The following is a 25,144-nucleotide window of genomic DNA, read 5'->3' on the forward strand; positions in this document are numbered from 1 at the left end:
AGAGAGAGAGAAAGGGGAGAGAGAGAGAAAGGGGAGAGAGAGAGAAAGGGGGAGAGAGAGAGAAAGGGGAGAGAGAGAGAAAGGGGAGAGAGAGAGAAAGGGGAGAGAGAGAGAAAGGGGAGAGAGAGAGAAAGGGGAGAGAGAGAGAAAGGGGAGAGAGAGAGAAAGGGGAGAGAGAGAGAAAGGGGAGAGAGAGAGAAAGGGGAGAGAGAGAGAAAGGGGAGAGAGAGAGAAAGGGAGAGAGAGAGAAAGGGGGAGAGAGAGAGAAAGGGGAGAGAGAGAGAAAGGGGAGAGAGAGAGAAAGGGGAGAGAGAGAGAAAGGGGAGAGAGAGAGAAAGGGGAGAGAGAGAGAAAGGGAGAGAGAGAAAGAGAGAGAAAGGGAGAGAGAGAGAAAGGGGGAGAGAGAGAGAAAGGGGGAGAGAGAGAAAAGGGGGAGAGAGAGAGAAAGGGGAGAGAGAGAGAAAGGGGAGAGAGAGAGAGAGAAAGGGGAGAGAGAGAGAAAGGGGAGAGAGAGAGAAAGGGGAGAGAGAGAGAAAGGGGAGAGAGAGAGAAGGGGAGAGAGAGAGAAAGGGGAGAGAGAGAAGGGGAGAGAGAGAAAGGGGAGAGAGGAGAAAGGGGAGAGAGAGAGAAAGGGAGAGAGAGAAAAGGGAGAGAGAGAGAAAGGAGAGAGAGAGAGAAAGGAGAGAGAGAAGGAGAGAGAAAGGAGAGAGAGAGAGAAAGAGAGAGAGAGAGAGAGAGAGAAAGAGAGAGAGAGAGAAAGGAGAGAGAGAGAGAGAGAGAGGAAAGGAGAGAGAGAGAGAGAAAGGAGAGAGAGAGAGAAAGGGGAGAGAGAGAGAGAAAGGAGAGAGAGAGAGAAAGGAGAGAGAGAGAAAGGAGAGAGAGAGAGAAAGGAGAGAGAGAGAGAAAGGAGAGAGAGAGAGAAAGGAGAGAGAGAGAGAAAGGAGAGAGAGAGAGGAGAGAGAGAGGAGAGAGAGAGAGAGAGGAGAGAGAGAGAGGAGGGAGAGGAGAGGAGAGAGAGAGAGGGGAGAGAGAGAGGAGAATTTAAATGGCTATGAATAAAACTGAAATAACCTCGGGAGCCTTTGGAGACTCAATACGTCCAACCAATACAGAGCAGCAATCAACATTGCAAAAACAGTTGAGTATGTCAGAGGAAGTCAAAATCAAATTTTGGAGCATTGGTTTAGACAACACCTTAAAGAGCGAGACATTCATAAAGCCTCAAGTTATAAAGAAAGCTGGGAGAAACTGGATTTTCAACCTGAAAGCCGATAAGATTGTAAACAGTTTAAAGAAGGGAAATTTAGAAAACTACTTTCAAGTTAAATTGTGGGAGAAGTCACGGGTTGTAACTTATAAAACACAAATTTAACATTGATATTGGGATGCTTCATCATAGAGTGATTAATAAATGGGATGGATTTCTAGTCAGAGGAGTGCAAGTGAAAAGCCTGGAATCATTTAAGAACTAATTGTATAACCCAGCCAGCAGGGGAGAAAATCTGTCCTCATTAATACCAAAGTTTCAGATGATAAACAGCAGCAATTACACAGGACTCTTGTGATCCAGGCATGTACGTTTATTTTAAGGCTGTAACTCACAGCACTGATTTGAAGCAGGGATGATGAACAGACCCACGAAGATTACACTTCTGAAGCATCACAGAAACAGCAGGGGTTGGGTAATTCGCAAGAACAAACCAAAACAGGCGACAGTTTTACAGTTCATAATGGGGCCACTTTTATCATTTTGGAACAATGACTTGTTAATTCTGCTGTTCCGGTTACTATTTACAAAAATATATATTCTTAAATCGATCTTGCGTCACTGCTGATCTGACATTACAGGGTGGGCAGCAGAAAGTCACGCAGCAAATCTGCAACAGGTGGAAGGTCACGTGACAGGTCATCATCAAGCGGACATCCTCCACCATCACCAACTGATCAAACTCTGCCTTTTGTCGGAATACGTTGCAAACGGATGTTGACCCGAGTGGAAACACGCTGGAAAATTCCGAGTGTGGTCTCAGCTCCCAATCACAAAGGCCAGCTAGGTGACAAGCAATCTATGTGTCAGGGATCAAAACTCTCTGGATGTGCCCGACCACGTTGAGGGTTGATCACTTCAGATTTTTAACGCCGCTGCCTCCTCTACAAAGGATTTATCTTTTTAATTTTTTGAAGAATTCCCATTCGCCCATTGTTGCACGCCAATTCTTTGACTGCCATTGATCACGCTCTGTCACCAGTCACTATCTGCAAGGATTGTTTCTGCTCTGTAACTCTACTGGTCTGTTTACAGGTATATTTCATACACAGTCCTAAGAGTGTGGTACTCAAGTTTTTTCAAAAAAATCATTCTTAGGATATACTCAAGGCCAGCATTTTCTTGTCTATCCCAAGTTTTTTTTAAAAGTTATATCCAATCAAAGTCCAATTCCAAGTCTCGACCAGCGAGATATTACAGATCCAAGCTGACAAGACAGGCTGCCCTCTTCCTGTCTTGCTCGATCTACGTGATCCAAGCTGATTGGAGCAGGCATTGCACCCCCTCCAGTGCTTGATCTCATTTGCATCTTAGCCAAAAAGGCCCAGGTGGCATTTTAAAAAAACTGCTTCAAGTGAAGCTCAGTGTAACCTCATTGACTTCTAACAAGTGCAGGATTAAAAGCTACGCTTGATCTTAGCCAAAAGGCCGAAAAAGGCCAAAAGGTCTATTCCCAGTTTTTTTTAAAATATCCAATTCAATCCAATCGAAGTCCAATTCAAAGTCTCAGCAAGTTAGACATTCCAGATCCAAGCTGGCCTTGAGTATATCCTAAGAATGATTTTTTTGAAAAAACTTGAGTACCACACTCTTAGGACTGTGTATGAAATATACCTGTAAACAGACCAGTAGAGTTACAGAGCAGAAACAATCCTTGCAAATTGTGACTGATGACAGACATCCTACTTTCTGTCTTGGGCTTGATCTACATGATCCATGTAGATCATGGGCGGCACGGTAGCACAGTGGTTAGCACTGCAGCTTCACAGCTCCAGGGTCCCGGGTTCGATTCCCGGCTCGGGTCACAGTCTGTGTGGAGTTTGCACATTCTCCTCGTGTCTGCGTGGGTTTCCTCCGGGTGCTCCGGTTTCCTCCCACAGTCCAAAGATGTGCGGGTTAGGTTGATTGGCCAGGTTAAAAATTGCCCCTTAGAGTCCTGAGATGTGTAGGTTAGAGGGATTAATGGGTAAAATATGTGGGGGTAGGGCCTGGGTGGGATTGTGGTCGGTGCAGACACGATGGGCCGAATGGCCTCCTTCTGCACTGTAGGGATTCTATGATTCTGACTGGAGCAGGTGTTGCACCTTCTCCAAGGCTTGATCTCATTTGCATCTTAGCCAAAAGGCCCATCTATCCCTAGTTGCCCTGGTTTAACTGATCGGCTTGCTGGAGCCGTTCAGAGTGGCTTGCTGGAGCAGTTCAGAGGGCAGCTAATACAGCCACATCAGTGTGGGAGTAGATCAATAAACCAAGGCGGGTAAAAGTAGCATCTTTCCTTCCTTCAAGGACATTGTGAACCAGCTCGATTTCTGTCACAATCCAGCAGCTTTACAGTTACTCACTGATTATGCTTTATTTTAAAAAAAAACTTCATTCAAATCTCCAGACTGGCAATGCGGGATTCTTACATTCTCTGGATTAGTGTTCCAGATCTTGATGTTAACTAGTCCACTAAGATAACCACTCTCTGTCAGTCTGTTCCATGTTTATGTTTAATGGTGCTACCATTCCTTAAATAAAGAGACTTAGCAAGAAAAAGTTAAGATCATTGATCTATGAAACCATGCGTCTTCAATGTAACAAAGATTCTAGAGTTCCGCTGCTTCAAGTGGATTTAATACTTGCTTCTACTGTCACCAGCATACTCCTTGCAACCGTGCCTCATATTGCAGGATTACTTCCTGACATAGTTCTATAACATGAATCGTGGAGATGGGAGATCCACCCAGTTTGCACAAAGAGGAGCAATTTTGACACGAAGACTGGAATTTATTTGGCTGTTCACGCCCCGTTGTCGCCCAGAGTGATTTCAGGCCAGCATTTATTGTCTATCCCAAGTTTTAAAAAAAGTTATATCCAGTCAAAGTCCAATTCAAAGTCTCGACCAGCGAGACATTACAGATCCAAGCTGACAGGACAGGCTGCCTGCCCTCTTCCTGACTCAAGAATTTGCCGCGCAGCTAAATCTCCATTCACTGCAATGGGACCGGAAAATCCCACCAGCGAGAACGGCCGGAAAATTCCACCCGAAGTTTCTAGTCTTGGGCAATTCTTCAATGTCAGGAGAAGCCTGCACAAATGAACAATGGGAAAGCTGATTCCTAGTTCGACCAGGTGGGTTGCCATGACCAGAGGAAAAGTAGCAAATGGAAGTTAGCATTTGGTTCCAATGGGAAGCCCTCCTTTCCCCATTCAACCATCTCTTGAGCTGCTGAGTTATATCACTAGAGGAACTAGTGCCCCTTTTTTGTTTTAAATCCACAGCTGGGTCAGAGGTCCATGCAGTGCCAACATTTCAATGAAATGTAGCTTCAGATTGCCTGACTGTCGTCACAAACTCAACATGTCCAAAGATGTGTGGGTTAGGTTGATTAGCCATGCTAAAAATTGCCCTTAGTGTCTTGAGATGCATAGGTTAGAGGGATTAGTGGGTAAATATGTAGGGATATGGGGGTAGGGCCTGGGTGGGATTGTGGTCGGTGCAGACTCGATGGGCCGAATGGCCTCTTTCTGTACTGTATGTCAAAAACTTCAGGCCATCAGCAAATCATGGCAATTTTTTTTTTAAGAAACAAAAATGCGACTATTAGCAGCTCAATAAAAACATAAATCACCTCCTACACACAACTATTAAGGTTACACACGACTAGGTTGTTATAATTCTGACACGATTAAGAGAATCACGTACAGGTAATTGCTCAGGCTATTCTCAATTTTCCATCTAAGAAAACGCAATGCTGAGGTGAAAAGACAATCGGGCACTTTTGTTCCAGGGATGGAAGATTCTTCTACTTCATCGGAACATGCGGTGAAGAAATATTTTCCAAAAGGATGTCAAAGGGGCGGCACAGTGGCACAGAGGTTAGCAATGCTACCTCACAGCACCAGGGACCCCGGTTCGATTCTTGCCTCGGGTGAGTGTCCATGTGGCGTTTGCCCCATGAGTTCCCTCTGGGTGCTACGGTTTCCTCCCACACCCCAAAGATGTGCGGGTTTGGCAGATTGGCCATGCTAAATTGACCTTTAGTGTCAGGGGTATTAGCAGGGTAAATACGTGGGGTTACAGGGACAGGGCTTTGTTGGGATTGTGGTCCGTGCAGACTCAATTAGCCTCCTTCTGCACTGCAGGGATTATATGATTATCGCTCAGGTTTGCTTGCAGTTGACACCAGTAGCATTTGTATCTGATTACTGGGCCAAATAATTGGTCTATTTGTACTTGTCCTGTGGCTAAAAAGAGAGAGAAAAACGACAGGTGGAAAGTTGCAGGATTAAAAGAAATTCACTTTAGAGAGTTTAAAAAGGTTCAGACAGTCAAAAAGTAAGAAGTTTAAGTTTATTTTTTATCATTAGTCACAAGTAAGGCTTACATTAACACTGCAATGAACTTACTGTGTAATTCCTCTAGTCACCACTTTCCGGTGCCTGTTCGGGTCAATGCACCCTAACCAGGCGATAACATCACAAGACATCGAGGCAAACTTTGAGGCTCATTGTAATCCATTAAATAAATGATCACCTTGTGCTTGAGCAGCAAGTTCCAACAAAGGCTGACCTTTTACAATCTTCAAATTAGCAACAACTTAATTTCATAGAATCCCTGCAGTGCAGAAGCAGATCATTTGGTCCATCGAGTCTGTACTGACTCTCCTCCATCTCTTAACCGCAGAAAGAAATGTTGGTGCACAGGAGAGGTTAAGACAAATGGAGTCGGAGGGCAAGGGGGAAAAGGATTGGACTGGTGTAATTCCTTCCCCCATTTTGACGCAATTGCATCCTCATTAAGGTTTTTAAAAAACGTATCCTATGTGGACATCATTGGCAAGATCAAGGGGCTTGCTAGGCCATTTAAGAGGACAATCAATTGCATGGCTGAGGGTCTGGGGCCATGGACCCAGTTAAGGATAACAGATTTCCTTTTCTAAAGAGCATTAGTGAACCGGGTGGGTTTTTTTGGGGGTAACCGACAATGGTTTGATGGTCACCATTAACGAGATCAGCTTTTATTTGCAAACTTATTCATTCCACCAGCTGCTGTGGTGAGATTTGAACCCTTGTTCCCCAGAGCAATTAGCCTGGGCCTCTGGATTACTCGTCCAGTGACATAATCACAACACCATCGTGTAGTTTTGTCTTTTTGTTTTTTACATAATAGTCCATCGGTTTTTACAGTTAAATAGAAACGATTTGGGATGCAAAGCTGTTCAAGGCATTTCCTTGAACTTCAACCTGAAGGGTTGGAAGGCACAGGATGGTGTAAAGCTAAAGAGATTTGCACAGTAGTTTTCCTAGTAAATGCAGGCACTGGAATTGTTTTAAAATGATAAGAGATGATAGAAAAACGCATCAAAAACACCAGAAGGAAAAGAAAATTTCGCAGGCGCCAGCTATGTAGAGGCACACACATTGGGCATGTTAATGGATGTATAATCGACTTACCGCCAGCCACAATCTGGCCACGTGCAAGAGTAAGGCTTCTCCCCTGTGTGTCGCCTGTAGTGTGCCTTTAAGTGGCTGCTTTTGGTGTACATCTTGTTGCAACCTGGAAACGAGCACTTGTGCACTCGGATTACGTCAGGGGGGGATGATTTCTGGAGCTTCTGGGTGGCCTCAACGACATTCACCAGGCTACCAACAGCCACGGACCTCGCGGCTATGGGCAGGGGAGCAATTTTAACAAACTGGCGGGTTGCACCGTTTGCTGGGGCCTGGACCCGCTGAGGCACCAAGGCAAAGGTCTGACCCTGGACATTCACAACCAGCTGAGTCAGTTTCGGGCTGCTCGGAGTTTGTGTCGTTGGCTGCGGACTGGGCACCTGGACAGGCTGAAGCTGAAGAATCACAGGAACGCTCCCACTTGCAGCTGTTACAGTCACCTCTGGAGTAGGTTCAAGTCCGTTGTCCTCTGACGATGACATAAAACATCCACTGGAATCCAGCGAAGAGTCGCCCGAAGTTTCCGATTTCACCTCCACCTTGATTTCCGCGGCGGCGCTGTTTTCCGAAAGTCCGTCTTTGACCATTTCCATTTTCTCTTTCAGGAATTCCTCAATTTCCTCCAGGGTGGGGATGAAGTCCCCAGGCAAAGTGGAGCAGAAATCGGGCATCTTCACCTGAGCTTCGAACACCCCCGAGCAGGCTTCGGCGCCTGTGGCTTGTCGGCTGTCAAGTTTTGACACCAGCATCCCCATCACGCTACATTTCTCCAATAGACTGGGGCTGACACTGCTGTAGTTGGTATCCTGGGAGTCTGGGCTGGAGCAAGAACGAGGGCTGCATCCATCACTGCCACCGTCCTCAAGCAACGACGAGCTCGGCGCCAATTCGCCATGTTGCACGCTACAGTTACTCCCCAAAGGTATCAGCAGATCGGTAATACACAGTGGCTCACTGCGGCTTAATGAGACCATTTGCCTTCCAAGCTCCAAAAGTACAGTACAGTAATTAAAGTAAAAACTTGATAAGATGAAGAAACTGTGCTGTAGGCTTCAATACTTAGTGTTTGCAACTCACCACCGCAAAATAACTTTTCACCTGTGAAGTTAGGAAACAAACAAGAAATTTAAACATTCTGAATACAAAAATGATTTAAATCAATGTTAATCGCTCCTAGCACCAATATATTTTCCTTTCTTTGTAGAGAAAAAAAGGCTTTAGTGCAGGTCATGGGCTACAACAAAAATACAACATGCTGAAAATACTCAGCAAGTCTGGCAGCACTTGAGGAGAGAGAAATTGAGTTAATGTTTCAGGTCAGCGATCCACCCTGGGCTGTTCAGTTTGATTTCAGAAAATTTCAATAGCTATTCTTATTCTTAAAGTTAAAAGAAAATTCTGCTTAATTACAGACCCGGGTCCTAAATTTCCTCAGAAAACACCACCACGCCTGCTGAAGCCTGTTCGATGATCACACAGTTGTAATAATTTTTTTTTAAAAATTCATTTACAGGGTGTGGGTGCCACTGCCTAGGACATTTTATTGCCCACCCCAAGTTGCCTTTGAGAAGGTGGTGGCGAGTTGCCTTCTTGAACTCCTGCAGTCCCGGAGGTGTAGCGACACCTGCAGTGCTGTTAGGGAGGGAGTTCCAGGATTTTGACCCAGTGATTGCGAAGAAACGGCGATATATTTCCAAGTCAGGATGGTGAATGGCTTTGGGGGGGGGGGGGGGGGGATCTCCCAGGTGGTGGCGTTCCCACGCATCTGCTGCCCTTGTCCTTCTAGGTGTTAGTGGTCTTGGGTTTGAAAGATGTTGCCTAAGGAACATTGATGAATTCCTGCAGTGCATCGTGTGGATGGTACACATGACTGCCACAGTTTGTCAGTTGTAGGAGGATTGAATGTTTGTGGAAGTGGTAGCTGCTTTGTCCTGGATGGTGTTGAGTTTTGCTGCACACATTGAAGCAGTATCCCATTACACCTCTGAATTAAGATTGTAGACGGTTGGACAGGCTTTGGGGGGGGGGCCGGAGGGGGTCCGGAGGAGAGTTACTCGCTGCAGGATTCTTGGCCTTTAGCCTACTCTGGTAGCCACAGTATTTATTTGACTAGTCCTGTTCAGTTTCTGGTCAACTCCCAAGATGTTGATGATGGGGAATGATTCAGTGATTGTGATGCCACTGAATGAAATTCCCCCTGATTTGAGACTAACTTTAAGGGCTGGGATGTGGCAGATTTGCTGAATGGGTTTAGATTGAAATCATGGTTTGTTCTAAATGGTGACAAAATCGACTTTATACCTTACTTGGTGTGGTAATGGCTCATTCCAACTCTCCAACAAAGCAGTGGAAATGTACCACAGAGACAGAAAAACTGCCTGCTTTGACCCCTAGCCTGGAGCGAGTTGGCCAATCTAAGCTAAACCAACAACACTGTGAAGTTTAGAAATAATTATGACCTTGCTGTAAACTCAGTAAAGTGAGACGATTGACTAATGGATATATTGACAGAATGTCTGGAGACACGTACAGAGACTATTACTGGCTCTTATGCAGGGTTGGGCCTGAACTGTGTCTCCTCGATAGCAGTTATGTTGAAAAGTCACCAACTCAAAACGTTAACTGTCGTTTGTTTCCCTGCTTGGTCTGGGCTATTTTCAACAATTTATTGATTTTATTTTAGATTTTAACTGTCATTTCGACCTTATTTAGAGGTTAAGCCATCTCTAGCAACTGTAACTCCTTTATTCAGAAAGGAAATTGGCGGTAGTGTCAACCTGTGCCGGAGGCAGCGCCCGCATGTCCCTCTACCCCCCCAGGGACTATACTTACCTTGGCACCCCTGGCAGATCCCCCTTGACTTATTCCCATTTTTATATGGCTGTCGTAAACCTCACTGACGTGATTATGAATTGTGATGGGGATCACATGGCTGGGAGCTCTTTAATTATATTCAAAATGATTACTGTGTGCAGTATTGGTCTCTTTATTTAAGGAAACATGCAAATGCATTCGAAGCAGTTCAGAGAAGGTTCACTAGACTAATACCAGGAATGGGCAGGTTGTCTTACGTGGAAAGGTTGGACGTGTTAGGCTTGTAGCCGCTGGAGTTTGTAAGAGTTAGAGGAGACTTGATTGAAACCTTAAAGAGCCCGAGAGGTTCTTGACAGGTTGGATGTGGAGAAGATGTTTCCTCCTGTGGGAGAACCTAGAACTAGGGGTCACTGTTTAAAAATAAGACATTTAAGACAAAGGAGAGAAGTTTTTTCTCCCAGGGCAGTGGAAGCAGAGTCTTTGAATAATTTTAAGGCAGAACTAGATAGATTCTTGATTAACAAAGGGTGACAAGTTAATAAGGTGGGCAGGAATATGGGGTTGAGGTTACAATAAGATCAGCCATAATCTTATTGAATGGTGGAGCAGGCTCAAAGGGACTGAGTGGCTTACTCCTGCTCCTAATTTGTACGCTTGTTTGAAAACTGTCTTCGAGCCAAATGATTACAGAACATTTGTCCTGCAACCAAGACTTTGGAAACTACCTGGGAGAGGATTGGGGAAGAGCCAGATATACATAGTTAAGTAATATTTTCCAAGGCACAGATGTGAAACAAGTCTGTATTCTATTTAAAGAGACGTACTGGAGGAGCTGTGGAAGGTATGGTACATTTTCAGTACAAACACTCACGCTCCCTTTCAAGAGCGCAGTGTACCAGAAATCTGTTAGGAAGCGGTGCAGTTATTGATTGATTTGAATTATTCTCATGGGCAATAAAAACTGGCCTAGTCAACGACGCCCACATCCCGTGAACAAATACATTTTTAAAGATCATCAGGAGACATACGATGGGAAGCAACAGCATCACATGTTAAATTGTGTAAAACTATTGCAAACATTGGGACTTCTTGACAAAAAAGGTCACCAAGGTTCATCTAGTTCACTTACCACCACTGGTAGTTGCATGATACAACAATAGAGCAATCAACACCTATCAACAAGTCTGCAACAGATCCAGACAGGAGATAAGGAAACTCCCAGTGGGGGGGGGGGAAAGCTTTGGAAAACATTGGCCCAAAGTCACCTGTTCCTCACAAGCACACTACACCTGCTACAATCTTCAATGAAAAGCATTACAGAAAGTGGAGACAGAAGTGGTTTGACCATTCTGGCGCGCAATTATCTAAAGGATACATGGGCAATTCTGTGAAATGATAGCTAGACCAAAATAGCGTGCTGGGGGATGCATTCACAAAACACAGAGAATATGCAAAGAAGGTTTACCAGGATGATGCCTGGTCTGGAGAGTTTAAGGTACGAGGAGAGGTTGGATAAATTGTTTTCACTGGAAAGACGGAGGCTGAGGGGTGATCTGATAGAAATTTACAAAATTATGAGACACATAGATAGGGTGGATAGTCAGCCAAGGTGGAAGGGTTGACTACAAGAGGGCATAGCTTTAAGGTGAGAGATGATAAGTTTAGGGCGAGAGATGTGGGGAAAGTTTTCCACACAGAGGGTGGTGGGTGCCTGGAACACACTGCCAGTGGAGGTGGTGGAAGCAGGCATGTTAGCAACACTCAAGGTGCATCTTGAAAAACATATGAACAGGAGGCAAACAGAGGGATTGAAACCGCATGTCGGCACAGGCTTGATGGGCCGAAGGGCCTGTTTGTGTGCTGTATTATTCTTTGTCCTAACAACTGAGTATAAGATAAAACACACTTCTTTGTTCCGAAGAAGAATCATATTGGACTCCACAGATGCTGCCAGACATGCTGGACTTTTCCAACACTTTCCATTCTTCTTTCAGATTTCAACATCTGCAGTATTTTGCTTTTATACCGTAATGTCTCAACTATGTTAGGACTTGTGGGTTTTAAACAAAACGAAAAGGATGTGATTTGCATACGTAGATCCAAAATAACAACAGATTTATTATAGGAGCTGTTGTTGCCTGTACAGAATATAAAATTAAAACTTCAGCAGGTGCCTGTGAAACACCCCAATGACGTCACCATCAAATCAGGTGACCAGCTCTTAAAGCAATCATGCAAGCACTGAAAGAGACAACGTGTACTATTTTGTCCTTGTACTGGATGTTGGTCAGACCTTATTTGGAATAATGTTGCCAGTTTGGTCTCCTCATGTGGTGGGTGTTACTGAGGATTTGGAAATGGTGCAGAGGAGGGTCCCAACATTAATTCACAGTATAAAATATCTTTGATATCAAGGTTGGGCAGAAGAATTAGAACTCTACACATTTCAGAAGGATAGCTGTAGGGGATGATTTGTTTAATGTAACATTTTAATGGAAGTAAAAAGATTGTGTTCCAGTTGACAGTTTATTGCAATGTAATAGGCTAGGGAGGACCAGAGGTCACAATTTTAAGTTGCATGAAGCCAGATCTATGTTGAGGTCAGGTGGTGGTTCTATTGTGGGGAGATGCCGGCGTTGGACTGGGGTAAACACAGTAAGAGTTTTAACAACACCAGGTTAAAGTTCAACAGGTTTCTTTGGTAGCTACCAAATAAACCTGTTGGATTTTAACCTGGTGTTGTTAAAACTCTTACTGTGGTTCTATTCCCAGAGAACAGGCTGTTATCTGGGGCGATGGATGCTGACTCACTGAATTCCTTCTCTTACAAAAGGTTGGAAATTCAGGCCAGAGTGATCTCCCACGCCAGTTTCAATTGTCTGGACGGGCGAAAGAAGATGTTTTAATCCCCAAATTTGCTTGCGTTTTTATCTGTTTTCTCACATGCCCCCGGAGTCCCCATGGTTTTGGGTGGGGAGGGGAATGCCTATTTTGTGATAGACAAGATGTCGCAATAGTGGGGGGACTGCCTGGATGGACCAATCTTTACCTGTCCAACATCGTGTGCCATCATGTCTCAAGTGACACATATACTGCAGCACGAAAACCAATCTGAACCAAATACAAGCTAATTTACATTTGAGTGATTTGCTTCTGATATTTCCATGGAAGCCTGCTCCATAGAAATACTGTTCCTTCATTGAAATATTGTCTACCTCTGGGCCCCACCCCACCCCACCCCACCCAGACATCTACTTCTCTTGGCAATGTTATGGTCTATCATTCAACAGGGAAGCATTGCCTAGTTTCAATTCTTGGTGCAAAATAAGGTGGCCCTATTTATTTGATATTATACTCAAATGGCTACAAGCAATCCACGTTTGGTAAGTAGCTCTGTGCCCTCAATAGGGCTTACCAAATACATTAGATGACGTCTTAATAGATACTGCCAATACTTTCTATTTTGGTATTTTTACAAATAAATGCAATTGTTTGTCTGGCCTTATTGTTAGTGACTTGTTTTCATGAATATTGTGCTTCCAATGGGCCGCACAGTGGTCAGCACTGCGCCAGGGACCCGGGTTCGATTCCCGCTTGAGTCACTGTCCGTGCATGTTCTCCCCGTATTTGCGTGGGTTTCCTCTGGGTGCTCCAGTTTCCTCCCACAGTCCGAAAGACGTGCTGGTTAGGTGCATTGGCCATGCTAAATTCTCCCTCAGTGTACCTGAACAGGCGCCGGAGTGTGGCAACTAGGGGATCTTCACAGTAACTTCATTGCAGTGTTAATGTAAGCCTACTTGTGAAACTGATGAATAAACTTTAAAACTTTTAATTTTAAAACTTTAAAATTAACTCACAGTGACCTCAGTTAGTGAGGCAGTCTTGTGAGCACTTTTTTTTGTTATAAAACAATCCTATAGACTGAGGATAGTATTTTCCGGCCCTTCCTGCTGGTGGGATCTTCCGGTCTTGCTGAGGCGGGATACCCTGCGGCAGGACGAGCGAGCCACGCAAAATGCTAAAAACATCGGCAAGACCAGAAGATCCCAATGGCAGCCAATGGTGAACCGCCTCCACTCCTGGATAAAAGGTGCCGCAGGGGGACCAGAAAAACTTGCCCTAAGGCTATGACATCTGGTTGCCAATGTGGAGTAAAGATGCTTGTTCCTGGTTCCTTTACTGTATGCCAGCAAAAGCTTGAGGTTCTGTTCACAGCCAAAGGGAGTAGAGTGATAGGCATTGATATCAAGAATAAATGTGCAATTGGGCTCCAAATGTCCTTTGTATTTAATGCTTAATTTTGGAGATTCTACTGAATGAGCAATGTCCTCCCACCCCCCATTCAAAATGCAAACAGAAATCAGTACACTACCAGCTTTTTTCAGCACATTGCAAAATTATCAAAACACTGCGTTTCATTGGTGCTTTTAGTCTGGTGTTGCATTGCTAGAATTCCTAATACTCTAACATACTTGTGTCTTAGTGAGTATTTTGGGAATTTTGAGAGGGAGGGTGGTGGCATTGTGATATTGTCACTGGACTAGTAATCCAGAGACCCAGGGTAATGCCTCGGTGATCCGGGTTCAAATCCCATCATGGCAGAGGGTGGAGTTTGAATTCAACAGAAATCTGGAATTAAAAATCTAATGATGACCATGAAACCATTGCCGATTGTTGTAAAAACCAACCTGGTTCACTAATGTCCTTTAGGGAAGGAAAGGAAATCTGCCATTCTTACCTGGCCTGGCCTACATGTGACTCAGACCCCCAGAAATGTGGTTGACTCTTAAATGCCCTCTGAAATGACCTTGCAAACCACTTCAAAGGCAATTAGAGATGGGCAATAAATGCTGGCCCAACCTGCGATGCCTACATCCCCTGAATGAATGAAGAAAAACCACCACCTTCCTAAGGGCAATCAGGGATGGAATGTTGGCCTTGCCAGTGATGCCCACAACCCAAGATTAAGAAAAATGCATTCTTAATTGACCCAGAGCTATCTTCCCCCTTTTTCAGGTGCCCTCGACAGGAAAAGTCAGTCCGTTCCTCCAATGTGGTTGACTCCCAACTGCCCTCTGAAATGGCCTAGCAAGGCTTTCAATTCAAGGGCGACTAGGGATGGGCAATAAATGTTGGCCCAGCCAGGAACGCCCATGTCCCATGAATGAATAAAAGGAAACCCCTCTAATATTAATAGTAGCAATGCCTTGCGCAATACAGCGGGAAGGACATTTTATTTCCTATCATTTTCTCATCCTTTCCTTCTTCTTTTCCTCTCCCTCCCAAATTCAGGAAACATGTGGCTTTATATGGTTGCTGAGACAAGGGCTTCAGTGTAGGAAGCAAGCAAGCGATTTCCAGAGTCAGAATTGTCAGTAACCAGAGGGAACGGGTTTAAGGTAACTGGCAGAAGGGATTTTTTTTTGCGACGAGTTAGAATCTGGAATTCACTTTCTGAAAATGTGATGGAAGACAGATTCAATAGTAACATTCCAAAAGGAAATTGCATAAATACTGGGAAGGATGAAAAATTGCAGGGTTACAAGGACAAGCAGGAGAACTAGGTTAACTGAATAGCACTTTCAAAGAGCTGGCATTGGCAAGATGGGCCAAATGGCCTTGTTCTGTACTGTATGAAGCTGTGATTTTATGAATTCCGGGGGCTGTGTCATACGTAGCATTCGTACAAGATTGAAAGGCATGTGTGAATATGGGGATTTTCTACCTTCACAGGGTCCAAAATTTCATATCTTCAATTAGATATATTTTTGAGTGAATGGACCTTCCACTTTCTATAGTCAATTCAACAAGCCTCCATGGACCAGGGGCTGGTCACATGATCGCATTATTCCATGTGCGTGAATTTGAGTCAATTTCCAAACATGCACCAAGGGTCACATTTGAGCATAACCAAACCCTCAGCTGGCGCCCACACAAGTACAAGAGCCACTGGACTGCCAGCAAGAGTGGGATCCAGGCTAAGTGTAATTCTCTTCAGTCCAGGTGCATTGAAAGCATCAGTAGTATTCCCACTGTTGTGCTAACAAGCTCAGCATGAAACAGGAAACCACCGAAGACACTACTGAAGAACAGCATTACAGTATGACCATGCAAACGGCATTCACCCATCACCAATGTCTATAAGTATAATGCAGCAGGTTAATCCATGCTCTCTTCTGGGCAGGGCATTGATGGGAGTGCTACAGTTAGCCCCTGTGTTTCGAGAGGAGGGCTGGAGAAGAGGAGAATATTTTCCAGGGTTCCTTCTTGATTGCTATCCACTTAGTCCAGCTATGTACGTGAATATCAGGTGAGCACAAGATCACACTCTCTTCACCATGGGAACACTAAATGTAGACTGGCCATAGACCATAGTTTATCTGATTGTCTGTTTTAGAACTATTTCCTGAAGCATGCTATGCTATTTCTGGTTCTTAGCTGGCACTGCGAGGTCAGTGATTAGCACCGCTGCCTCACAGCGCCAGGAACCCGGGTTCAATTCCGGCCTTGGTTGACTGTTCATGTGAAGTTTGCACGTTCTCCCCGTATCTGCGTGGGTTTTCTCTGGGTGCTCCGGTTTAGAACATAGAACATTACAGCGCAGTACAGGCCCTTCGGCCCTCGATGTTGCGCCGACCTGTGGTACCAATCTAAAGCCCCTCTAATCTGCACTATTCCAATATCACCCATATGTTTATCCAATAACCACTTGAACGCTCTCAACATTGACGAGTCCACCACTGCTGCAGGCAGGGCATTCCACGCCCTTACTACTCTCTGAGTAAAGAACCTACCTCTAACATCTGTCCTACATCTCTCACCCCTCAATTTAAAGCTATGTCCCCTCGTGCTAGCCAACACCATCTGAGGAAAAAGGCTCTCACTATCCACCCTACCTAATCCTCTGATCACCTTGTATGCCTCTATTAAGTCACCTCTTAACCTTCTTCTCTCTAACGAAAACAACCTCAAGCCCCTCCCACAGTTCAAAGACGTGCGGGTTAGGTTGATTGGCCGTGCTAAATTGCCCCTTAGTGTCAAGAAGATTAGCAGAGTAAATACGTGGGAATAAGGGGACAGGGCCTGGGTGGGATTGTGGTCGGTCGGTGCAGACTTGATTAGCCTCTTTCTGCACTGTAGGGATTCTATGGTTCTATAGACATCGGATAAGGACTGAAACACATGGAGGGTGCCAACATCTTCAGGAGAGGAACGAGACTGATTAAAAATGAAAATGATGTAGGGCTTCACCACTTCAATTTGAAGCAATGTATTCCATATTCCCTTTGTTTACTCCGTGTACAGTCACCATAAAAATGGTTAATGCTATAACAGATGTGCCTCGACTACGGTTAAGAACCAGGTGTAGTGTAACGTGCCTCAGGAAATGTCCGTTTTGTAACTAATCAGATGAACTGGAAACACGCACTTGTTACAAGTTATTCACTGAAACGTCGGTCGAATAATTATAATGTACATATAACCAGTCGGATGCAAAAACACTCAGAAGATAAAAATAAGAATTTTTTTCAAGTTGTCTTTCAGGAAAATCTGAATACTAGTTCATTTGATTTCACATGTGACTAGAATCATAAGTTAATAATATGTTTATTCCCACCTGCGCTCTCTTTAGATCATAAAATCCCTACAGTGCAGAAGGAGGCCATTCGGCCCCATCGAGTCTGCACCAACCACAATCCCACCCAGGCCCTATTCTCACAACCCCACACATTTGTCCTAGCTAATCCCCCTGACACCAAGGTCAATTTATCATGGCCAATCAACCTAACCCGCACATCTTTGGACTGTGGGAGAAACCCGGAGGAAACCCACACAGACACGGGGAGAATGTGCAAACTCCACACAGGCAGTGACCCGAGGCCGGACTTGAACCCGGGTCCCTGGCGCTGTGAGGCAGCAGTGCTAACCACTGTGCTGCCTTTAGTTTCTTGAGGGTGTTTATCCATCCATTTACTTGCCTGCTTTAATCAACAGTGAGCTCTGGTCACATGGCCATAGTGTTCCACAAAGCTGCTATGCATTAGAGTTTCCAAAAATACTATCCAAAAAACAAAAACCCACAGGTTGTGGGGCATTGCCCAAAATGTGGTCATGTGCAACATGCTTTAGTTATTTACTTTCAGATAGATCTGCCGGCCGGGCAGGTGAGCGTGAATGCAAAGGTCTCAGCCTGACAACAACCTCTGCTCTAACCTCACAGACGTGAAGCTTCCCCAACAGGTCTATCTTCTTTCACCCACTGAGAATCCCCAGCCATGCAATACCTAATTGATCCTGAAATTATTCCAGTGTTTGCAATCTCTACGACTCTAAGAAACATACGACAGGAGGGGGAGGAGGCCATTTAGCTTGTTGAAGCTGTTCCATCATTCAACGAAATGGTGACTAATCTGCAAACTAATTCCATATTCCTGCCTTTGATCCATATTCCTCAACCGAACAGGAATATATCAAACAGACAAGTTAAATTAGCAACTAATCCAGCATCAATTTCCACCTACAGAACTAAGTTTAAAACTTTTGCTATCCTTTTTGAAGTGTTTCCTAATTTCATACTATAAAAGTTAGAGCCAGATCTTTAAGGTAAGAAGTCTCACAACACCATGTTAAAGTCCAACAGGTTCGCCTGGCAGCAAAAGCCACTAGCTTTCGGAGCGCTCGTCAGAATCATTATTATTATTAAAAAGATTATTTTGTAAATTGAGTTTGTGTCTTTATATGCCCTGTTTGTGGGTGGAGCTCCCACTCGCCGGGGGTGTGTGTGTGTGTGGAGCTCCCACTCGCCCGGGGGGGTGTGTGTGTGTGTGTGTGGCGCTCCCACTCGCCGGGGGGTAGGGGGGCGCAGCGCTCCGAAAGCTAGTGGCTTTTGCTGCCAGTTGAACCTGTTGGACTTTAACCTGGTGTTGTGAAATTTCTTACTGTGTTTACCCCAGTCCAACGCCAGCATCTCCACATAGGGAGGGAGTACACGGTGGGAAGTCTCACAGCACCGGGTTAGAGTCCAGCGGGTTTGTTTGGTGGCGGGGGCCACTGGCTTTCGGAGCGCTGCCCCTTCGTCAGGTGGGTGAGAGTTCTATTCACAAACAGGGCATATAAAGACACAAACGGTTGAGGCCGGGATCTTGGGTTCATGTCACACTATCTGTAACCCCCACGACTTGCCTGGGCTTGCAAAATCTCACTAACTGTCCTGGCTGGAGACAATACACATCTCTTTAACCTGTGCTTAACGCTCTCTCCACTCACATTGTCTGTACCTTTAAGACTTGATTACCTGTAAAGACTCGCATTCCAACCATTATTTTGTAAATTGAGTTTGTGTCTTTATATGCCCTGTTTGTGAACAGAACTCCCACTCACCTGTTGAAGAGGCAACGCAGGGTAGATTCAGAAAGAATGTCCCCAATGGAACTAGGGGTCATAGTTTGAGGATAAGGGGTAAACCTTTTAGAGCTGAGGCGAGGAGAAATGTCTTCACCCAGAGGATGGTGAATGTGTGGAATTCACTACCACAGTATATAGTTGAGGCCAAAACCTTGTCTGATTTCAAGAAGAAATTAGATATAGCTCTTGGGGCTAAAGGGATCAAGGGATATGGGGGATCAGGATATTGAATTTGATGATCAGCCATGATCAAAATGAATGGTGGAGCAGGCTCGGAGGGTTGAAAGGCCTACTCCTGCTTCCAGTTTCAATGTTTAACTGCCCTCCAAGGGCAGCCAGGGATGGGCAATAAATACTGGCCAGCCAGCGACGTCCATGTCCCATGAATGAAAAATTCAGTATACTTTTCGTGGAGAAATGGCAGCAAGAGAATAATTTCAGTGGCTAGCGCAGAGAAAAAGAGTGAAATGTCTTATCGGACTCGAAACGTTAACTCTTTCTTTCTCCACAGATGCTGCCAGACCTGCTGAGTCTTTCCAGCATCCGCAGTTTATTTTAGAGAGTTCTTGGTTATAATTGCTGGACCTCATTATCAATTACCTATTAATAGCTTCACTCTGGATAATAGCAGATACATTGGCTGCTCACAAATCTATTTGTCTGCTCTGGCCCCAAGAAAATATTTACTGTTAGAGACCATAATAATACTTTGGGTTTAAACAATGTGCTTCTCCCAATACCTCAAACTCTCACCCATACGTAGACCATTGGAGGAAGCTCAGAGCAAAAGTGAAGAATTTCCACAAGTGAGAGAATATGAAAGTGAGATACTAAACAAGAAAATGAAGTGGAGAGGGGAGAAAGAGGAAAAACAACACAGGGTCTGCACACAAATCTAGTAAACTGGTTACACAGCAGCTCTGGATGAACCCTTGTAACCTCAGTGGCTAGCGTTGCTGCCTCACAGTGCCAGGGACCTGGGTTCAATTCCAATCTCGGGTCACTGACTGTCTGGAGCTTGCACATTTTCCCCGTGACTGTGTGGGTTTCCTCTGGGTACTCCGGTTTCCTCCCATAGTCTAAAGATATGTGGGGGCTAGCTTGATTTGGCCATGCTAAATTGCCCCTTCGTGTCAAGGGGATTAGCAGCGTAAATACGTGGGGTTACGGGGATAGGACCTGGGTGGGATTATTGTCAGTGCAGGCCTAACGGGCTGAATGGTCTTCTGCACTGTAGGGATTCTATGATTCTTGTGTTTGTTTGTCTTCTGGGTCAGATTAAAGTACATGACAAAGGGGCATAAGGAGGACTACAGGATTTTTTTTTTAAATTCTGGAAATAGGTAAAAATTCTGAAAAAGTGGGCAGATCCAGTTATGACACTGGATTTCCAGCTGAAACACTCAATTGGCTTTGCACTCTAAGCTAGCACCTAGCACAGGGAGGCGATGGCCTAGTGGTATTATCGCTAGACGATTAATCCAGAAACTCAACTAATATTCTGGGGACCCGGGTTCGAATCCCGCCATGGCAGATGGTGGAATTTGAATTCAATAAAAAAAAATCATCTATTGATGATCATGAAACCATTGTCGATTGTTGGAAAAATCCATCTGGTTCACTAATGTCCTTTAGGGAAGGAAATCTGCCGTCCTTACCTAATCTGGCCTACATGTGACTCCAGAGACACAGCAATGTGGTTGATTCTCAACTGCCCTCAGGCAACTAGGAATGGGCAATAAATGCTGGTCAGCCACTTACACCCATGTCCCACAAACGAATATATAAAAGAAAAAATGGCCGGGTGGCACTGCTGCCTCACAGCACCAGGGACCCGGGTTTGATTCTCAGCTTGGGTCACTGTCTGTGTGGAGTTTGCACATTCTCCCGCGTGGGCTTCCTCCCACAGTCCGAAAGACGTGCTGGTTAGGTGCGTTGGCCATGCTAAATTCTTCCTCCGTGGACCTGAACAGGCATCGGAATGTGACGACTAGGGAGATTTTCACAGTAACTGCATTGCAGTGTTAATGTAAGCCTACTTGTGACACTGATAACATAAACTGTAAGGACATTGCGGAGGTCCAGCAATTTCAATGAGTAAATAACCTTTCCAACAAGGACACAAGCAGTAATTCAAAACGTATCCTTTTGGGATTACGCCGTGTGCTCTGGCATCACCTATAAGGCTGCACTGTTCGGCTCCTGCTGAAAAGGAGACTCCCGAGGTCAAATGAGCCTATTTCCTGATGCTGAACAGGTCTGCAGGCAAGATAACAAAGCCCAGTGATTTTCAAAGTGTGATACTGAAATCGTGACATGAGTGTATGATGAAACAATTCACCCTATGATAGCACTAGAGGGGGTACAGAGGAGGTTCAGCAGAATGTTGCCTGGGATGGAGCGTTTGAGCTATGAGGAGAGACTGGATAGTCTCGGATTGTTTTCTTTAGAACAGAGAAGGCTGAGGGGAACATGATTGCGGGTGTGCAAGATTATGAGGGATATGGACAGGGCGAGTAGAAATCATAGAAACCCTACAGTACAGAAAGAGGCCATTCAGCCCATCGAGTCTGCACCGACCACAATTCCACTCAGGCCCTACCCCCATAGCCCTACAAATTTACCCACTAATCCCTCTAACCTAAGCATCTCAGGACACTAAGGGCAACTTAACCCGCACATCTTTGGACTGTGGGAGGAAACCGGAGCACCCGGAGGAAACCCACGCAGACACGAGGAGAATGTGCAAACTCCACACAGACAGTGACCCAAGCCGGGAATCGAACCCAGGTCCCTGGAGCTGTGAAGCAGCAGTGCTAACCACTGTGCTACCGTGCCGCACGGTAAGGAGTAGGGAGCAGCTGTTTCCCTTGGTTGAGGGGGTCAGTCATGAGGGGGCATAGTTTGAGAGTAAGGGGGTAGGAGATTCAGTGGTGATTTGAGAAAATAACTTCAGTCAGAGGGTGGAGGGAATCTGGAATGTACTGCCTGGGAAGGTAGTGGAGGCCGGAAACCTTACAAACCATTAAATAGTATTCGGATGAGCACTTGAAATATCATAATATTCAAGGACATGTTACAAGTGCTGAAAAATGGGATTAGCATGTCTTCAGTGGTAGTTATTGTCGGTGCAGACTCGATAGCGTTTTCTGCGCTGTGTGACTATAGAAGAACACAAAGTATTTCAGTCTTGGAAGGAGGAGATTTGAATGAGTAAAAATAAGTCCTAATTTTCTCGGTGATTTAAATCTACAAGGCTAAATAGGAAGTGCCCTTTTTTTGCCTCGTCTTAGAACAGAATAGAATAGAATCATAGGCTGGAATTTTATTGGCCCGCCCGCCACAGGAATCAGAGTAGGTGAGTGGTGGACCATGGAAAGGGCCTTTGATCTCAGGAGGTATTTTACAGTTTTGGGACGAGTGAGGTTGGAAAGTCCTGCTCATAGAATCCCTCCAACGCTAAAGGAGGCCATTTGGCCCATTGAGGCTGCACTGACAATCCCACGCAGGCCCTATTCCTGTAACCACATGCATTTTCCCTGCTAATTCCCCTGACACTAAAGGGCAATTAAGCACAGCCGATCCACCTAACCCACAGACCTTTGGATTGTGGGAGAAAGTCAGAGCACCTGGAAGGAACACACGCAGACATGGGGAGAACATACAAATTCCATGTATTTACCACTAATTCCCCCTAACTTCTTGGGACACTATGGGGCAATCTAACATGACCAATCAACCTAACCTGGGTGGATGGACCATGGGTAACATGGCTGAACTTGAATTCATCCTCGCTGGATGCATTTTTCTTGAGTGTGCTGGCTGACACCAAGGGGTAGATGTTAGTCCTTGTTATACTGTTTCTTCAGGCATCATAGAATCCCTACAATGTGGAAGTATGCCATTCGGCCCATTGTGTCTGCACTGACTCTCCAACAGAGCAACCCGTCCAGGCTCTATCTCTGTTGCCCCGCTGATCCCCCCCAAGCTACACATCTTGGGTCACCAAAAGGCAATTCAGCATGGCCAATCCACCTAACCTGCAAATCTCTGGACCGGAGCACCTGGACGAAACCCATGCAGACACGGGGAGAATGTACAAATTCCACACAGACAGTCAGGCAAGACCAGAATTGAACGCATGGCAGCACAGCGGTGAGCACTGCTGCCCCACAGCGCCAGGAACCCGGGTTCGATTCCTAGCTTGAGTCACTGTCTGCGCGGCGTCTGCAAGTTCTCCCCATGTCTGTGTGGGGTTCCTCCACACAGACATGGTGAATCATAGAAAGAATAATAGAAATCCTACAGTGCAGAAGGGGGCCATTCGGCCCACTGAGTCTGCACCAACATTAACCCCACCTAGGACCTATCCCCATAAGCTCACATATTTACCCCGCTAATCCCTCTAACTATGCATCCCAGGACACTAAGGGGCCATTTAGCATGACCAATGCACCTAACCTGCACATCTTTAGCCTGTGGGAGGAAACCGGAGCATCCGGAGGAAACCCACGCAGACATGGGGAGAATGTGCAAAATCCACAAACAGTGACTCAAGCCAGGAATCGAACCCAGGTCCCTGGCGCTGTGGGGCAGCAGTGCTAACCACTGTGCCACCGTGCTGCCCCTGAAAGACATGCTGGCTAGGTGCGTCGGCCATGCTAAATTCTCCCTCAGTGTACTCAGTGTTTGGGGCGTTTTGACAAATACATGAATAGGATGGGAATAGGGGGATACGGGCCCCGGAAGGTTTTAGTTCAGTCGGGCAGCATGGCCACTGCAGGCTTGGAGGGCCGAAGAGCCTGTTCCTGTGCTGAAAGTTTCTGTTCTTTGTACCCGAACATGCGCCGGAGAGTGGCGACCAGGGTATTCTCACATTAACTTAATCTGCAGTGTCATATATATAGTTTGTGAACCCAACTCCCAGTCACCTAAAGAAAGAGTGACACTCCGAAAGCTCGTGCGACCAAATAAACCTGTCGGACTTTAGCCTGGTGTTGTGAGACTTCTTACCGTGCCCACCCACCAGTCCCAACGCCGGCATCTCCACATCATTGCGGTGTTAATGTAAGCCGCCTTGTGACACTAATAAACTTTAAAATTTAAACCCCGGAAGGGGTTGCGGGGGGGCGGGGGGGGGGGGGTGCCGACACTGCGATGCCAACCAGTGTACCTCACCCTGCTTTAAAAAAAAGGGTAGGAGTCTCCCCCTCCCCTCTCCTCCTGTCTCAGGGAAAGGCGAGTAGTGTCCAGCTGCCTTGTGACAGCTCCTGGGGGTTTACATTGCATCAGCCACACACAGGCACAGGGCCCGCCCCCCAGCCCCAAGCCGATTGGGGCTTGTGGGGCCAATGAGGAAAGAGGATAGTCCCCAAACAACCCCATTGGTGGCTGCTGCTGTCAATCACAGCCACAGTATCAAATTACAGAGAGAGAGGGGGGGGGGTAACAAAAAAGTTGCAAACATATTTCCTCCTTCCGTCTGGCAACACACAAAAAAAAAGCAACAAAATTAAACACAATTTGCTACAAGTTGAAGGAAAGTTACATTTTCAGTAGAATCAGACACGGGAGATTTAATTCTCCAAATCTTTCCAAAGACGTGAATCAAAGCATTTTTTTAAAATAAAAAGAATTTGAACAATTTTAAGCTGCTGCAGCGAGGGGAGAGAGGGGGAGATAGAGAGGGGGAGAGAGGGGGGGGGGAGGGGGGAAACATTCCTGTCATTGCAATCATTAGCTTTATATTTGGCGAGCACTATTTGTTATTTTGCAATGACGCTCTCTGACCTGAATTTCCACAGGGAATTGCAATGCAGCCGTAGGAAACATCTGGCGGCCCCCGCTGTCCTTGCACACGGCGTGTGTGTGACTTGTTTGCACGGTTCGCCCTGTTGTTTCATATCAGGCTGGGCACAGCTCAGCTCCGGCGGGACAGGCTCCTCTCGCTCGCGCTCTGCCGCTCACGCGCTCCATGCTGGCAGCGCCCGCCTCACGTGCCAGAGGCTCGCCCGCATCTCGCCCCGCTCATTGGCCGGCGGGAAGGAGGCTCGTCTGGCTGGGGGGGTTGGGGTGGGGGAGGAGCTTCAGCCCCCGCCCACCTCCCTGTCAATCATTCCCCCCATCCCAAGCCCCGCCTCCAAACTCTGCAGCCACGCAATGCAAGAAGCCTCACAACGCAGGGTTAGAAGTCCGCCAGCTTTGTTTGGTCGCACGAGCTTT

At 45.9% G+C, this 25,144-nt stretch overlaps 1 protein-coding gene across 1 annotated transcript in view; it reads right to left on the reverse strand.

Annotated features, from left to right (window-relative positions):
- LOC144511805 (Krueppel-like factor 15) overlaps nt 1–24,923 on the reverse strand; it is a 30,680-nt gene extending 5,757 nt beyond the window's left edge. Inside the window, exons 1-2 of the mRNA XM_078242148.1 lie at nt 24,713–24,923; nt 6,707–7,801 (exon numbers count right to left, since the gene is read on the reverse strand). Of these exons, the coding sequence (XP_078098274.1) occupies nt 6,707–7,677 (971 nt within the window). The 5' untranslated portion in view covers nt 7,678–7,801; nt 24,713–24,923. The remainder of the gene's footprint in view (nt 1–6,706; nt 7,802–24,712) is intronic.
- Nucleotides 24,924–25,144: the final 221 nt, after the last annotated feature.

This window comes from Mustelus asterias, chromosome 25 (assembly GCF_964213995.1).
Source record: "Mustelus asterias chromosome 25, sMusAst1.hap1.1, whole genome shotgun sequence".
Lineage (NCBI taxonomy): Eukaryota > Metazoa > Chordata > Chondrichthyes > Carcharhiniformes > Triakidae > Mustelus > Mustelus asterias.